Here is a 16092-nt window from a genome sequence, read left to right on the forward strand (position 1 = left end):
GCAAAGCACCGTGCCTCTTACATGCCCCCCCTTGCAAACTAGCGTTCCCCTTACATGCCCCCCCCCCTGCAAACCAGCGTTCCCCCTCGCATGCCCCCCCCCTGCAAACCAGTGGTCCCCTCCCATGTCCCCGCTGCAAACCAGCGTTCCCCTCCCATGTCTCCCCCTGGCAGACCAGCGTTCCCCTCCCATGTCCCCCCCCCTGCAGACCAGCGTTCCCCTCCCATGTCCCCCCCCCTGCAGACCAACATTCCCCTCCCATGTCCCCCCCATGCAGACCAACGTTCCCCTCCCATGTCCTCCCTGCACACCAGCGTTCCTCTCACATGTCCCCCCTGCACACCAGCGTTCCTCTCACATGCCCCCCTGCACACCAGCGTTCCTCTCACATGCCCGCCCTGCACACCAGCGTTCCTCTCACATGCCCGCCCTGCACACCAGCGTTCCTCTCACATGCCCGCCCTGCACACCAGCGTTCCTCTCACATGCCACCCCTGCACACCAGCGTTCCTCTCACATGCCCCCCTGCACACCATTCCATCATTCTCATGTCTCCCACAGTATCTTCGCTCATGTCTCCCCAGTATTTATCCTGTCTTCCTCAGTATCTCTCCTAATGTCTCACCCAGTAGCTCTCCTCATTGCTCCCCATTATGTAGCCTCATGTTATATTTGAAGCAGTTGAATGGCTGCAACATAACAGATAAGAACAAATACTTAAGTTATAGAAAGTGAAACCATCAGCAAACCTCAGCCAGAGAACCACGAGACTACCAACAAACCTTGCGCCAGGCAGAGAATCAAGAATGTTTAAGCCTTGTTGTCTTGTCTTTTTAGGAACCCGCCCCCTTGTACAAGCCCCATAGTACGTCATACGTCATTTCCCCGGCCCTTTTTACGTCATATGGTCCTTGTCCCCGCCCCGTACGAATCTCATAGGGTCCTTATGGCGAAGGAGAGCTAGCAGCTACCCAATCGGGATGTTTGGCGCGACTTTCCGAGCGCGCGCTGTGTCCAGGTACAGGGGTTTGGCGCGCGGAGTTTAGTTTGCAGCTGCTGGTCAGAGGGGTAACATCGCCGATTTCTTCATTTAAGATTTCAGATCACCCACGCACCTTTTACGGTAAATACATACACAATCACGCCTTGCACGTGTGCCCATATAGTATTATAGTGTATGTCGTTATATTGTTTATGAATTTAATAAATGACTGTTTAATACGTAGTCACTCCTGCATGAAATAACTAAATGCTTATATCTTCTCTGATCTATTGTAATCTTATACGTCTGATTATAAACTTTCATTTTCTGGTGGTATGTCTGGACAATTGAAGTAATGCACTAAGCCATATTGGAATGTCTGTATCAGTACAAGAGTTTTATATTAAAAGAGAATTGAGAACCAATTTGAATCCATAAATAGTTGGAAGGTTTATAAAAAGGATTATGTGGACTTTCTGTAAACAATGATCCATATGTTTAGATTTCATGCATGGGTGTATTCACCCGGTATCTACAATCAGCTGACCTCCAAATTGCTGAGTCTCACTTTGGTCTGAGCAGGACACATATGATTTAGTGGGAGGCCTATGGGAGTATTGATGAGCTGTATGGTAGATTGCTAGGGCCTCACCTGTGATTCTAGCCCACTGGCCAGTTTTACATGATGATTACAAAACCTGGGAAGATAACATTTGCTTTTGAAAGAAAATTGGTTAAGATATTATCAGATCTGCAGGCAATGCTAAAAGTACATTTTTCCCAGATTTTGCAGCTTGACACAAGGTGTATTAGTTGTAACTGATACTCTAAAAAGATTCAAAGGGGTAACAGTCTGTCATTCACAACTATTTGTTGGTCCTATAGATATCTACAAAATGTTAGTGCTTGCCTAACACTTCCAGAAATGTAAGAGATGGGCAGTTTATAGTACCAGGGGTGCAATGTAAAGTGTGCCTGTTAGTTGTAGGAGCAATATGTTGTGCTGATTAAATGTTCACAGGGATGCCGCACATTGATGGCAGCCAGTTAACCTACTAGTATGTTTTTGGATCAACTACACATTGACCCCAGTCTGTGTGTGTGTGTGTGTGTGTGTGTGTATATTTAGACTGTAAGCTCCAATGGGACAGGGACTGATGTGAGTGGGTTCTCTGCACAGCACTGTAGAATTAGTGGTGCTATATAAATAGCTGATGAAGATGACTTGGATCAGGCAGCCAGTGCATAGTGATGACCTGCTTTCTCATGACTATAGGTTTAGTACAGCTAATGGCTGCCTCTACTGTGTGGGTGATGGGTACACTTCCTGTTTAATGAGAGCTGTTAACTTATACTCTGGCTCTTCAGTGCTGCTTACCTGGTCATTAATTATAATATGTTTTATATGAAATCATTTGCCAAAAAAAGCCTGAATATATTCTGTGGGAAAACTACATGCACAACATATTCTGTGCAGCTGAACAAGAAGTCCAGGCTTTTTAAGAAAATGTTTGTCAGCCCACTGTTAAGATTTTATAAAATGAGAATCTTGGTGCTCAAATGTAACCAAAATTCTAATAATAATTGCAGTTATCTTATGAATTGTTGGGTGATGCATGAGTGGTTAAAGCTTGCAGGCTGGTGTTCAGCTCCATGCTGATTAAACTTGTTAACCTGCATGCTGCCTGGCTGTCTTATTCATTAGGCGATAACTGCTCCCTGTTGATGACTTAATCTTGAGCTTCCTTGAAGCTCGTTAATGGGAACACTCTGCTCATTAATATAGAAATTAAAATCTGGCGTTGAGCACACTTATAGTGCTGGTCATCTTATGGTTTTAGTTGCTGCTGTTTTTTCTAGCTCCTGTAAATGTTTAGGAGTAGATATTGGGGTCTTAAAGTTTACTTTTAGATGTCAATCTATTTGATTGTACATGTCCTCCATCCATTCATAAAGTAGATGGTTTTTTTTGGGATGCACATTTTCAACAAATAAGTGCTTTCTGATGCAGACTAGGGCAGCCTGGTGGCTTAGTGGTTAGTACGATTCCTGACAATCGCCTTTTCTCTTTGGAGTTTGTATGTTCTCCTCGTGTTTGCATGGGTTTCCTCCCACACTCAAAACATACTAATTGGCTGCTATTAAATTGACCCAAGTCTGTCTAAATTTTCTAACATACACACATAGACCAAGCTCCAATGGGGCAGGGACTGATGTGAGTTCTATGTACGGCGCTGCGGAATTAGTGGCGCTATATAAATAGCTGATGAGGACTGTGCACATTAACTTTCTCAGCTGGTCTTGTAGTAACGTGGTAGCTGATGCTGTTAATCAGCCACAGCCCTTGCAGAACATGAGTACACCTGTCTCACAGATAGAGCTGTTCACACGCTGCTCATGCAAAGAAAATGGGGATATTACTGTAAGTGCAGCAGCTTAGTTTAGGGAGTGTAAACTAAAGTAGAAAGTTGTGGTGGTTGGGAAAGCTCGAAGGATAAATAAAAAGTGAACAAAATTGCAGAACTGGAATTGCTCAGTGTCTTCTAATATCATTATAATTCACAGTAAGGTGGCACAATGTTATACACATACTTTATTTTACCAATAGTGTAAATGTCCTGCTATTACTGGTCCTGATGACCATAATTTTATTGTACACTCTGGGTGTTTCTTTTTTTTATAACATTGTAAAATGTTGTTTTTAGCAATGCCAAGCACTAGGTCCCAGTCTCAAAGCTCCATTCAGTTCCCCAAGACAAAGACTGCTAAAATACAAACCAAAGAGGGGGCGCACATTCGGGCAAGATCTGACATTGGTGCTAGTGTCACACTGTCACCTGTTTCAAAGCAGTTACCTCTCAGCCCACGGAAAAGGCTTGGTAAGTACCATGGATTCTGTTGATACTGTAGTTTGCTTTTTGTTTTCAGACCAGTATTTCACACTCTCCTTCCTTTCTCCAGGGGATGATAATCTTTGTAACATCCCTCAGTCTATTCGATGTTCCCCACCCAAACAAAGCCGCAATGAGAATGTACCCCAAAGTCCAGCCAAGGGAAGACGCCTTATTTTTGATCTGAACCAGACAGCTGCAACACCTCCTCTCAAGAAGGGTCAGGACTCCACTATCCTATCTCCTCAGAGAAGAGGTCAAGAAACCCCTTCCAGTTCATCCCAGCGTCTTTTGCAGGAGAAATCCAGTGTGTGTACCCGACTATTCAAGCAGGAAGGTGAGCCCTGGGACATGTTCAGTCTGATTTACTGTGTGTTTGTTGTCTGCAAACCACAGTAAGCTTGGCTGATTTTTCCTACTGGATTATTGTGTTGAATGTGATACTTTATATTGAGACATGCAGAAATCAAAGCTGATAGATTTTCAGTCTATTGACATGGGACCTGTAGGCCTATGTGTAATAAACTGTTTAATGCATCATGATTTCTCTCCATTTGTCTTTGCTTAATTAACTTAACAAGTGCTCGTTGAGACCTATCATGTTAATCTGTCTACATTTACGCTTCATGTATATTGAGATCACTATAAAACATTAAGGAATCCCAGAAACTATATTAATGGAGTAGTCCCCAATAGTCACCAGTCTGAGATTGATTTAATGTCCCTTTTTATTATACAGGCTCCTGTTATCAGCAGGCCAAGAGCGCCCTGAACATTGCTGTACCGGAACGTTTACTGGCACGTGAGAAAGAGACTACCGCTATCCTTTCCTTCCTGAAAACCCATGTGTCTTGCAAGAAGCCTGGCAGCCTCTATATATCTGGTGCTCCAGGAACTGGCAAAACTGCTTGCTTAAACAAGCTGCTGCAGGAGAACAAGGTATGAGTGACTTGTATTGGTATTTCAATGTGTGAGGATATAATCTCAAAGCTAGAGTAAAAATATAATGTTGGGCCTGGATTTTTTTTATTGATTTTTTTTTACAGATGATTGGACAAGGGCAGAATGGGTGCCTGTAGTTTATTCTCAGTATTTTCATGTTTTGTCTTCCAGAAGACATTTTGGCTCTGGTAACTTGGCAATGCATGTTGTCTGACACTTCTTGATGTCTGTTTTCAGGAGATTCTGAAGGGCTGCAAAACAGTGTATATCAACTGCATGTCCCTGCGCAGCTCCCAGGCTGTCTTCCCAGCCATAGCAGAAGAGATCTCTGGGACTGGAAAGTGTTCTTTTGGCAAAGACATGGTCAGGAGTCTAGAGAAGCAAGTAACCGCCAGTGGATCAATCATGTATGTATTTAAAGCTGTGTAAACTTTTATTTCATGTATAACTTAAAATGTTGAATTCGAAATATTGGATATTCATAGCCACCATCACCTACACACAGGCAGCCATTTTATAATCTGAGCTAATTGTGACTTCATTAGAAACCAGCGGCATCACCAATTTGGGCTTGGCTTGCCAAATGGCTATTGCACGGTGTAGGTACATTTTAATAATTGAATCCATATCTACACATGTAATAGATTGATATATCATTTTGTTAATGCAGTGTGTGTACCTGGAGACTCTCTTGATTGGACTGAATCAATATTCATGTTGGGCTACAGCAATGCCCTGGTTTCTCATGGGCTGTTAAGCTGCATTCTTCTTGCTTTAGCCCAAACAAAATTGTTTTTCACTGAGTAAGCACAGATACAGATTGTGTAAATGCATTAAACTTCCCATGGCTGACCTGATTTGCTTCTACTTTTGCAGCCTTCTGGTGTTAGATGAGATGGATCAGCTGGACAGCAGGGGACAGGACGTCTTATACACAGTTTTTGAGTGGCCATGGCTCACAAATTCTAGGGTTGTGCTTATCGGTAAGTAGTGTGTGTAGACTCCATCATGCACTATAATGCTTCCTAATGTTTCAGCTGTCAGTATGTAGGATTTTTGTTCTGTCATTTTACAATGTTTCTTCCCTCTTTAGGAATCGCAAATGCTCTGGACTTGACAGACCGTATTCTCCCAAGGCTGCAGGCCCGGCCTCACTGCAGACCTCAATTGTTGAACTTCTCTCCATACACAAAAGATCAACTTGCCACCATTCTGCAGGACAGGCTGGCACAGGTACGTTCATGGGTGTCAACTGCTTTTATTTACCACACTCTTCAGAAATTGTGTGTGTGTATATATAAATGTTTATTAAAGTAGATTTACTGGTCTCTGGTTCTCCAGAGCCTCTAGTACCACTGTGGATAGAGCAAAAAAGCAATTTAGAATTAAAGGTAAACTGCCATCAGAGCACATTTTACATGTGTAAAATTGATACTTAGTTTCTTTAAAGAAATTTATTGTTTACTTGATATTTGGTGTATTAATGCTCTTTAGTATGCGATAGGTGGAGAGTATTTAGTGTTATGTTTTGTATTGCGGTGCAGGCTTCTGGTAACCAAGTTCTAGATAATGCTGCCATTCAGTTTTGTGCCAGAAAAGTGTCTGCTGTTTCTGGAGATGCCCGGAAGGCTCTGGACATCTGCAGGTGATTACTTATTTTCTTTCTAAGTAAAATCTTGCCCCCATTATTGCTTTTTCTGTATATACTTGTTTAGTACTCACCTTTTGTTTTGCGCCAGTAATTTAAAAATAAAATGTTAGAATTGGTAGTGTAAAAATGCTGTGATCATGATTGAGATATTTCATCTATAATCTTTTAACCTTGTTATAGCCAAAACTTTATTTATATTAGTCTAAATCTTTGGTCATTCTTTTGTGGGTTTTTTTTGTTTTTTCTCTGTATTTATTGTCTTTAGAGGAATGGCGTCAAACAATTCAAGGGGTTTTGCCCCAGCCAATGAGCTTTTTTCTTAAATGTTTACATCCAACAAGTATGTGTTTCCCACTTGTAGGCGAGCGGTAGAAATAGTGGAGTCGGATGTGAGGAGCCAGACTGTCCTGAAGCCGCTGTCTCAATGTAAGTAGATGGTTGTCTCAGTCCCTTTCCTTGCTGGTGGTGAGGCAGAGTTTACTGGAGAGGAAGTCGTAGCTGTGTGTATCCTGCTCTGTTTCTCAGCTTGTTTGTGCTCGCTACTTGTCTTCTCGTTTGTATAAACTAGTCTCCAGCTGTACTGTAACTGTCTTGCGAATATTGTTGAACAGCATAGTGCAGCTTAAAACACGCTCATTTACATGAGCGATCTACCATCTGCTAATTAAATTCTTATTCGGCTTCTCCTTAGTCTTGACTATGCTCTAGAGCAGAGGTGCCAAAACTCTTTCCTCAATAGCTACCAACAGGGCGTGTTCTCAGGATCTCTTTAATCATGTACATCTAAGTTGATCTTTTTGAATGGGTCGGTAATTATCCCACCTGTTTCTATGGACAGAAAAATATGACCTGTTAGTAGCTCTTGAGGACTGGGTTTGAGCACCTCTGCCCTAGAGGCTGCTCCATACATTTCTGTAATGCTGGTGACAAAATGGTGAATCTGTGTGAGCGCTAGTGTCATCTAAAAGCCCCAGTGTGTCTCGATTGCAACATTCAATCAATTTGATTATTTTCCCATTCTCTGTTTACCTTGCCTATATATTGAACCTGATTCGACACTTCAGTTACGGTCTCGAAGAGTCATTTAATGCATTGTGTTGGTCTTCTAATTCTGCACTTTCCTGCTGTATAACTGGGTAGGGCCTCAACACCATTTATTTTACTATATTATAGGTGTGTCTCCAGCTAAGGAAACCGTGTCTAGTAATGTTCCAAAGAAAGTCAGTCTGCCACACATCTCCCGGGTTCTGTCTGATGTGTATGGAGACAAAATGGCAGCAGGTGGTGGAGGGGAGGAAACCTTTCCCCTGCAGCAGAAACTTGTAGTATGTGCTCTTCTGTTGCTCACTCAGGAGAAAAAAATGAAGGAGGTGACTCTGGGTAAGGTAAGTGATCTTACAGCGCCTTACTTCACTGGGAGAGCCACAATCAGACTTAACTACGACTGCTCACATTTGGACCTGATCAAAATCAATCTTTGTCTTGCAGCTTCATGAGGCTTACAGCAAAGTATGCCGCAAACAGCAGATGGCAGCAGTGGGCCAGTCTGAATGCCTGTCCCTCTGCCAACTTCTGGAGACAAGGGGGATTTTAGGTCTCAAGAGAGCCAAGGAAGCTCGCCTTGCAAAGGTAAAAGAATCTTTTATATTCACAAGGATAAAATGACCTACCCCTTATGTACTGTCAGTATGTCGCTCTAATAAAATGCTTATGGAATCCTCTTACTCTATCTCCCAGAGTGTATTCCAGCTTCGGCTCTGTCTGCAACTGTTTAATTGTTTCTGACATAACTGGTTAAAACTTCTCAACCTTTTCCTTGCAGGTGTCGTTGAAGATAGAAGAGCGGGACATAGAACATGCCTTCAAAGACAAAGTTTTAATTGGAAATGTTTTACAGGCAGGGATTTAAATTTTTATTAAGAAAATAAATTTTTGTGGGTGGGGGGGTTAATTGTACATATGTTTTTTAAAAGGTTTTTTTTTTTTTTTTTTTTTTGTTTGACTTAAATGCTCATGAACAGGAAGGAAAACCTCCCAGCCATAGATTGCTTAGAAAATATGTGCATTTGTGACTATCACGTGTGTAAAGTATGAACTTTATTTACATGAATTTTTTAAATGAAACTGACATAACTTGTGTATATATCAGTGCAAAATGTAAATTATTAAGTTTGCTGTGATATGCAGCAGACGTTAATGTTTTAGTATCTCTGAGGTACAATTTTGGTTTTATGGACTGCATTTACTCTGTTCTGCGTTTTTAAGAAATTTTAATTGTCTTAAATAAACTTGAAAACAAGTGTGTGTGTGGTTTGTTTTTCCCTTACTTAAGATGTCTTTATGTAGTTTAAAAAGTTTAAGTATAATTACTTTAATGTAAAATATTTTGGACCCTATACAAATCTGTATAACAGATGCAGAGTTAAAGGTGGTCAATTACTACAAGAATGTAGTCTGTTTATGTACTCCAGGAAGCTCTTGACCCATTATCACAGTTAACAGTGTGATCTAATTGTGCGATTGCATTATCTGGTATATGTATGCAAATGTTCCCCACCATTCCCAGTATACACTTCCCTTACCTTCCCATACTCTCCTTTCCCTTTTGCTTTCTGTACCCTTAAATGCAAAATTTTCAATAAAAACCATTGGGGGTGGAGAATGTAGTCTTATCAATTCTCTAAGAACCAGTCCTCGGCATCATGACTAAAGAGACTACATACTCGCATACACAAGTTTCTATTCACTTTATAGAAAGCATTTTCATAGCTGCTTCCACTGGGTGTAGGAGACATGTCTAACACTGTTTAAATAGCAGTGTGTTAGTGAACCTGCTTTCCTCTGTCTGACTGCAATACATTGATGTAAGTGACTGATTTGCTGTGGGCTAGTTAAATCTTTATTATACTGAAGGCATTACTAGAAACACAAAATACTGCGTTTGTATAAACATAGTTTTCCATTTGGACTCAAACCAATCATCTTCCCAGATCCTCTAAATAGTCGTGACATCTGTCTTGTCCCCTGGTAATATCCTCGCTGTGGTTTTGAAATTGTGTACCACAGTGAATCACTACACAAATGTTGCAGATCAATAAACACGCTTGCCCGTAACCAATTAAAGTACAGTCCCTCCTAAAATCTTCAGTCCTATTGGTGTTTGTGCTTAAGTTGTTACCCAAACTACACTCTAATATGGAGTAGTGGTTTGGGCATTACAATTATGTGCTGTGACAAAACCGCTTCTTGGGGTTACATCTCTTTTAGTGTTTCTCCCCTAAGTAAGTGAGTCACATTGCCCTGACTAAAATGAAGGTAAATACAAAAGTGGAAGCTGCTCAAATCAATTTATAGGCCATAACAGGTGCTGAAAGGGTGGGGTTATCCTGCAAGGAACATACACACAACATTTTTTTCCCCCAGCACACTGCTATAGCCAGCAACAGATCTGCCATTTCTACTGTAGATAAAAATGCAAAAGTCTTTGTTGCACACATTTGCAAATGTATGTTTAAGCCATCCTGCCACGCCAAGGCGCTTTTGCATATAGGATGGTCCTACTCTAAACAATGAGAGTCCCTATATTTGGGCCATACATATGTGTTTTTAAATTGAGAGCTAACTTACCAAAGAGGTACCCCAGAAGCCTCCAAATAGCAATCCAATGTCAGCACTCCCCCTCAGCTACTGACACCAACATGCCTCTCAGACAAATACAAAAGTGGAAGGTAATCCAGGAGGTCCTCTGGAATAAATGATGAGTTTACCTACAGTAATCTCACAGAATACATCTCTACCATACTCATCCAGGGAAAAGTCTGCAAATTTTCTTTTGGCGAGTTTAAATCAACTTTTATATAGGACAACTATTTAAAGCAGGCCTGTCCAACCTGCGGCCCTCCAGATGTTGTGAAACTACCAGTCTTGGCATGCCCTTCCAGCTATAAACAGGTTGTCTACTGGCAAAGCATGCTGGGGCTTGTAGTTTCACAACATCTGGAGGGCCGCAGGTTGGACAGGCCTGATTTAAAGGATTAAGCGTCTTAATTTTCCCACATGTGTAACACTTGGGGGGTAAGTTTTACTAAAAATCATGTACAGTGATGGGTTTAGTGCTCTAATCTTCCACATTTACTTTAGAATGGGTTGAGGCTGGTATGTAAAATGGCTGGAGATATATATTTCTGATTGCTAAACCTGCATGTTTTAGCACTTGCCATTCAGAACATGAGGTACAGTGGTTTATGGATTATGAAGCACAATTTAAGGGGCAAAATTAATTTGATTAACTCAGGATGGGCATTTTCCCCCCCATTACATTAAGGGGGTAAAAGTAGATTGCCAACAGGGCACCATTTATACTCCATGTGTACTCCCATGCACATGGGATATATATATATATATATATATATATATATATATATATATATTACACTTTTTATTTATTTTACTCCAATGGGGGGGGGGGATGTCACTCAATGATTTTAATGTAAAAACTTTGTATCAAGTCTTTAATCCATAGAATTAAATATTTATTTGTGATCTACAAATACATTTTAACTTGTATGATGTTTCATATAATTTTCATTCTCTCCCAGTGGATGTGCGACACGATTATTGTGCATGATTTGGGCTGTGACATTTGCGAAATTGAGACCACAATAACACAATGCCTACTCTAATAGGCAGGCCACTGAGTTAATTTGACCTTTTATACGAAACTTGCTTTTTTTTTTTGCTTTTCCTTTTAACCTTTTACACCTGGTCTTTTGATTGTTTTATTTACGTATATTAATACACTTGTTTCTAGGACTATAGAGTGGAGATTGTGTAAACGGGTCTTATTGAAGGTACTGCCTGTCATTGTAAGCAAATTATCGGATGTATCACAATCAAAGCCATCTTTCTGTGGTAACAAAACAAAAAAAGTAAGTAAATTTAGTGTTGTGCTGACAATTGTTTGTTCTATTTTAAAAATTGCTTGACTTCCCTCCCAGTAAAAAGTGTCAATTTTTTAAAGCAGCTGTAGTACCTCTAAATGCCCAGGAGGTGGCAATAAAGTTCTGGTTTTAAGAGACTGTTGTTTTTCCCCAGTGTGGCAAGGAGGAAGGGTCTCTGCTCTTAATCCAAGTCCCATGGTAAAGTCTTTTCTGCAGCCTCTCCTTGCCAGCCCTAAGGGAATGAGCAATCCAGCTGTTGCAGGAGACTGCTTGGAATAGCACAGCCTCAGACCGCTTTTTAAGCTGACCATTATTATGCCAGCTTTCTTAGAAGTCAGTGTTTTGAGTTATGCAATATTAAATGTGCATATATGTGCTTGCTAATTTACACAACTTTGCCTAATGTAAATTTTTTTCTGATTTTTCTCTCAAAATATTGTTTGAGAGCAGCCAACCTCTACCTTTGGCTGTTCAAGCAGCCAAAGGTAGAGAACTATAAAGTGTATGTTTGTGTATATGTATATTTTGTTTTTTTAAGTCAACTGTTGTGCTAAAATTTGTTGTCTTTGGTTCTGCAGTATTACTTCCATGTGTGTCTTTCATTGGCCACTATCAGAGGTAGACAACTGATGGCTTTCCAATTGTGGTTCAGCTTGAAAACCACAGCTCAGCTATCATTACTCTGTATAGTAACTATTTTATGATCCATCTGTCTTGTGTGTCTGATTGTGCTTTTGTTAATGAATGTTTTTGGAATTATTCATTGTTTTGTGCATTTAGCCCATACAATCCAGTTTTTGTTTTTTTACCAATTTATTTTCTTTATGGCAAATGTGTTTAACTTCCTTTACTGTTTCTATAACTATTGGTGGAGCAAATGTATTATGTGCCATTAGACATATTTCTTTTCTTTGTAATTAGCTTGAATATCAAAAGCAATTTATAGCTGATCAGTTATTGTCACAAGCACGGATTCTCCTCATTACTTAAATACCTTTTCTGAAACTAGTTGAAACACTTCTTTTGTAATCTGTATATATTAGCTGATAATGTCATCTATACCTTTAAAATGTAGTCAAGGTTGAAGTTCCTTAAGTTGATTTTATTAATGCAGAGAACCAGCTGGTTCCCTGACGTCTGCTGTGGTCCGGAACGCTCACCTCACTCCTACTGAGGAGGCCTCTTATCATACAGTCAGTGTAATGTCAGTGGAGAGAGCAATGTACCGCCGTACCACAGTAAATGGAGGGGCAGTCTCACTCCTGTCATGGCGAGCTTTCATCATACAGGCAGTGTGTTTATCAACAATATACTGCCTGCGGAGTCGGACCTCTGTAAATGTCATCTGAACTGCACTGAGTAAAATGCTGGACTCTTGCTTACGTAATATTTTGGGTTAATGTTTAGCTTAGGAATCTGCACACAACACTGATACCATGCAGCTTAAAGGCTAATTTTCATAATTATTGAATTTGTTTTCCATAGAATAGTTTTGGTCGTACATTGCAATTTGTTGATACTGGTCCATGCATGACCAACTTTAATCCTTTCTCAATTTTAAACATTGTCTAGAAGCTCATTTAGCAGTCCAATATAATTCTTATTACCCGCTTAATGGTTTTTGTTAAAACATATTTTAGTTTTATTTCACCTCATAAAATCTAATCACCTTTTTTGGAGTTAAAGGGGTAAAAGAACTTGCAGCTCCTCGACCGTCCTTACTGGTCCCCCTCCCACCCCCCTTTTCTAGGGTGATTGTGGCTGTTTCATAAGAGCCACCATATTCAGGCAAAAATAGGTCACACACAGATCTCCTTGCAGGGGTAGGATCTCGGGGTGAAGAGTAACTGGTATACGGATAATGATGGATGCTCTGTAGGAGGCCGAGTAATGAGATAAATTGAAAGTTTAGATGATATAAATTATTATTAACACATTTATATAGTGAAAGCATATTCCATTAGCGCTTAACTATTGGGAACAACACAGTAATAAAAAAAAAAAAAAATGCAAGTCTATTTATGGCACTAAAATCATAAACACAGCTTTACAAATGCTGTGTAGGGTATTGTCTTCAGAATAACAAAAAAGGTTAAGTGGAGGCAGCAAGAGCTTGCAATCTAACTGTCCTCAGGCATGTGTACACACACTCACACACACTCTCTCTTATATTGGTTGAATATGGTGAGATACATGACATTCCAGGTGCAGTACATCACTAAACAGCACCCAAATCCTGACAAGCGGTTAGATGCTCGCTGCCTGAGTAGTGAGCTTTGATAGAGAGATACAGTGAATAGACAGCTCCCCACCTTAACAGCACTATGATATTTAATGATATATGAACTATGTTAACCTGCGTGAGAGCTCTTTTCCTGTCAACGACTTGTGTCCTTCAGAGACACGATGAATAATCTATACAAGGGTGCCATTTCCCCTTAACACCACAGGTTCCCCAGTTCCAGCTTCCTCTTTTTGTGGTTAGTATTAAATAGAAGGAACTACCAGCATCACCGACTGCCCTTATTTCCCTGTGGCGGGTTGTGATCACACGCAGAACCCATCACCTGCCACCCACGGGTGCTGGGGAAGTCCCTCCTCTTGTCTATGCCCATGCAGCTTCCTCACCCACTAAAGCCATTGTGATAGAGAGAGCATATGAGGACAGCACTGCTCGTAGAGGGGTGTGGGTTGTACTAATCTTTGCATATGTTTTCCCCTCCTTTTTTATTCTTCTCCAATTACACCTCTCTCCTGCACCCCACTATCTCACGTTATTTAAAAGTATTGTCTATTATTTCCCAAATGTTCTTATACTGTCTGTAAATGTTCCTTATCTTCCTCCATCAATGTTCCTTTCTCCGCTCTATTTTGAATGGTTTTCCTTTCCCCTCTTTATCTGTGTTTATTTTCTAGTTCATCTTCCCCCATCTCAGGTTACTCCACACTGTCTCCAGTCTTTCTTTGTCTCTTTGCTGTCTGCAACCCCTGTCCCATTAGGGTATGTAAAGTAGGATTTGTGGTGCCCTAACTAAGTGAAGGTACAGTGCCATGCTGCTGGCACATAGGATGGGCACTTGATGTGCGTGAGTAGCTCAGACGTCTGGCTTCTGGTGGTTAGAGCTTGACCTTTCTTATTCATGTCAAATGACAGCGCGGTTGGTGCAGAAAAATAAATATAGGGAAGTGTCATTATCTAGTGAAAAAACCCAAACTTCATACACTTGGAAATAACATGGGGAGATTAGGAGTGGAGGGAACATTAGAGTGAGTTTGGGAGAAGCGGGGACACCCATGAGTTTTATGGAATATTCACTTTGAACTGTATACACCTTTCGTATTGCAAACATTAAACACGGTATCCAAACCTAACCCCCCACTCATGTGCCCAAGACACTGTATGCCAGGCAGCCTCATATTATACATTGTAGCAGGCCTTCCTGTTTTGGGGGACGAAGGAGAGGGAGGGAAGAGGTGGAAGGGTGTTCTACGTTAGGATCTGCAGAATAAGCCAAAAAACTCCCAGAAACCAACATAATAAAAGATCCCACTTTACTGCAGCTGTGAAAACATAAGGTTGTTTTGCATTGATCCCACCTCTGGGCCCGCTGAGCCGCCAGATGCTGTACCCATTCTTCAGTGCAGACCCTGGTAAAATATTTCCTCCATAGATTTAATTATATATTGTGCAGTATACTTTCATGTTAAACTTCTCTATATTAATATTTATACATATATCGTAACTATTTGTGTATATATCCTCATCACCATTTATTTATATAGTGCCACCAATTCCGCAGAGACTGTGTCACTCACATCAGTACATGCCCCATTGGAGCTTACAGTCTAAATTCCCTAACACACACACAGACTAGGGTTAATTTCGTCAGCAGCCAATTAACCTGCTAGTATGTTTTTGGAGTGTGATGATCTCTGTACTTACCATTCTGTGTATGTTAAGTGGACAATAAACATTTATACAGCAAGTTTTAATACAACAGCTGGGGAGCCATGGGTTGCCTACATCCTATAGAGGTGTATTTTCTCATCATTTTTTTCCCCACAGAAACACAACAGATAGGTAGGAAACATTGCTTAACCAATAACTTTTACTGGGCTTTCAGTGGTCAAAGTTTTATGTAAACAAAAAAAAATAATGAAATCAGAAATAGAATCCTGACACAGAGGGAAATATGGGAGTAGGGAGAATCAGATTTTGGAAGTAATAAGCATTTGGAGGGAGAAACAATCTGCATGCACATAACAGTTTATTTTGCTATGTTTGCACTGGTGAAACCTAGTCCTCTAATGTCTAGTGCTGTTAGTATAGGGGGTGAGGAATGTGTGTCTGTGGCAGGGAGTTGCTGGAGGGGGGGTCTCTCCCCATTAATCACAGAACAGGAGTGAAGAGGGGGGGCTGCTCATTGTCTGCTTTAAGTTAGTATATAAAGATTTATGGGACTTCAGCTTAGGCGGTTCTGACTGATATAAATTACTTGAGAGGTGGGGGATAAAAAGACCCCCCTTTTCTGAACCAAGGAGAGAGTCATAGCCATTTGAGTTTTAATTAACCCAATCCTTGCTTTTTTATTGCAGTATGTAAGAAAAGAGTGAAGATGTAGTCTTTGGTTTTGGAGAATGTAAGAGAGACGTGTTCTGGTGTCTGTGTATTAGAATTGAATGTAT

General features: G+C 40.7%; 2 protein-coding genes across 2 annotated transcripts in view; both read left to right on the forward strand.

Annotated features, from left to right (window-relative positions):
• Positions 1 to 1029: 1029 nt before the first annotated feature.
• Positions 1030 to 16092, forward strand: part of RARA (retinoic acid receptor alpha) — a 151400-nt gene continuing 136337 nt past the window's right edge. The window contains exon 1 of the mRNA XM_075177117.1: positions 1030 to 1123. The gene's annotated coding sequence lies outside the window, so the exon portion shown is untranslated. The remainder of the gene's footprint in view (positions 1124 to 16092) is intronic.
• CDC6 (cell division cycle 6) lies at positions 1045 to 8766 on the forward strand. The gene is made up of 12 exons (XM_075177121.1): positions 1045 to 1123; positions 3688 to 3861; positions 3944 to 4210; positions 4613 to 4812; positions 5053 to 5222; positions 5692 to 5798; positions 5909 to 6048; positions 6360 to 6460; positions 6828 to 6892; positions 7640 to 7851; positions 7955 to 8095; positions 8289 to 8766. The coding sequence occupies exons 2-12, from the start codon at positions 3690 to 3692 to the stop codon at positions 8373 to 8375; spliced, it is 1662 nt and encodes a 553-aa protein (XP_075033222.1). The 5' UTR covers positions 1045 to 1123; positions 3688 to 3689; the 3' UTR covers positions 8376 to 8766.

This window comes from Mixophyes fleayi, chromosome 6, assembly GCF_038048845.1.
Source record: "Mixophyes fleayi isolate aMixFle1 chromosome 6, aMixFle1.hap1, whole genome shotgun sequence".
Lineage (NCBI taxonomy): Eukaryota > Metazoa > Chordata > Amphibia > Anura > Limnodynastidae > Mixophyes > Mixophyes fleayi.

Excerpts from the sequence above, each read along its gene's own strand:
- CDC6 (XM_075177121.1), top strand. The coding sequence starts at position 3,690 with ATGCCAAGCACTAGGTCCCAGTCTCAAAGCTCCATTCAGTTCCCCAAG. Across the intron at positions 3,862-3,943 it reads CAGCCCACGGAAAAGGCTTG|GGGATGATAATCTTTGTAAC; the intron begins GTAAGTACCATG and ends TCCTTTCTCCAG. Across the intron at positions 6,049-6,359 it reads TGCAGGACAGGCTGGCACAG|GCTTCTGGTAACCAAGTTCT; the intron begins GTACGTTCATGG and ends ATTGCGGTGCAG.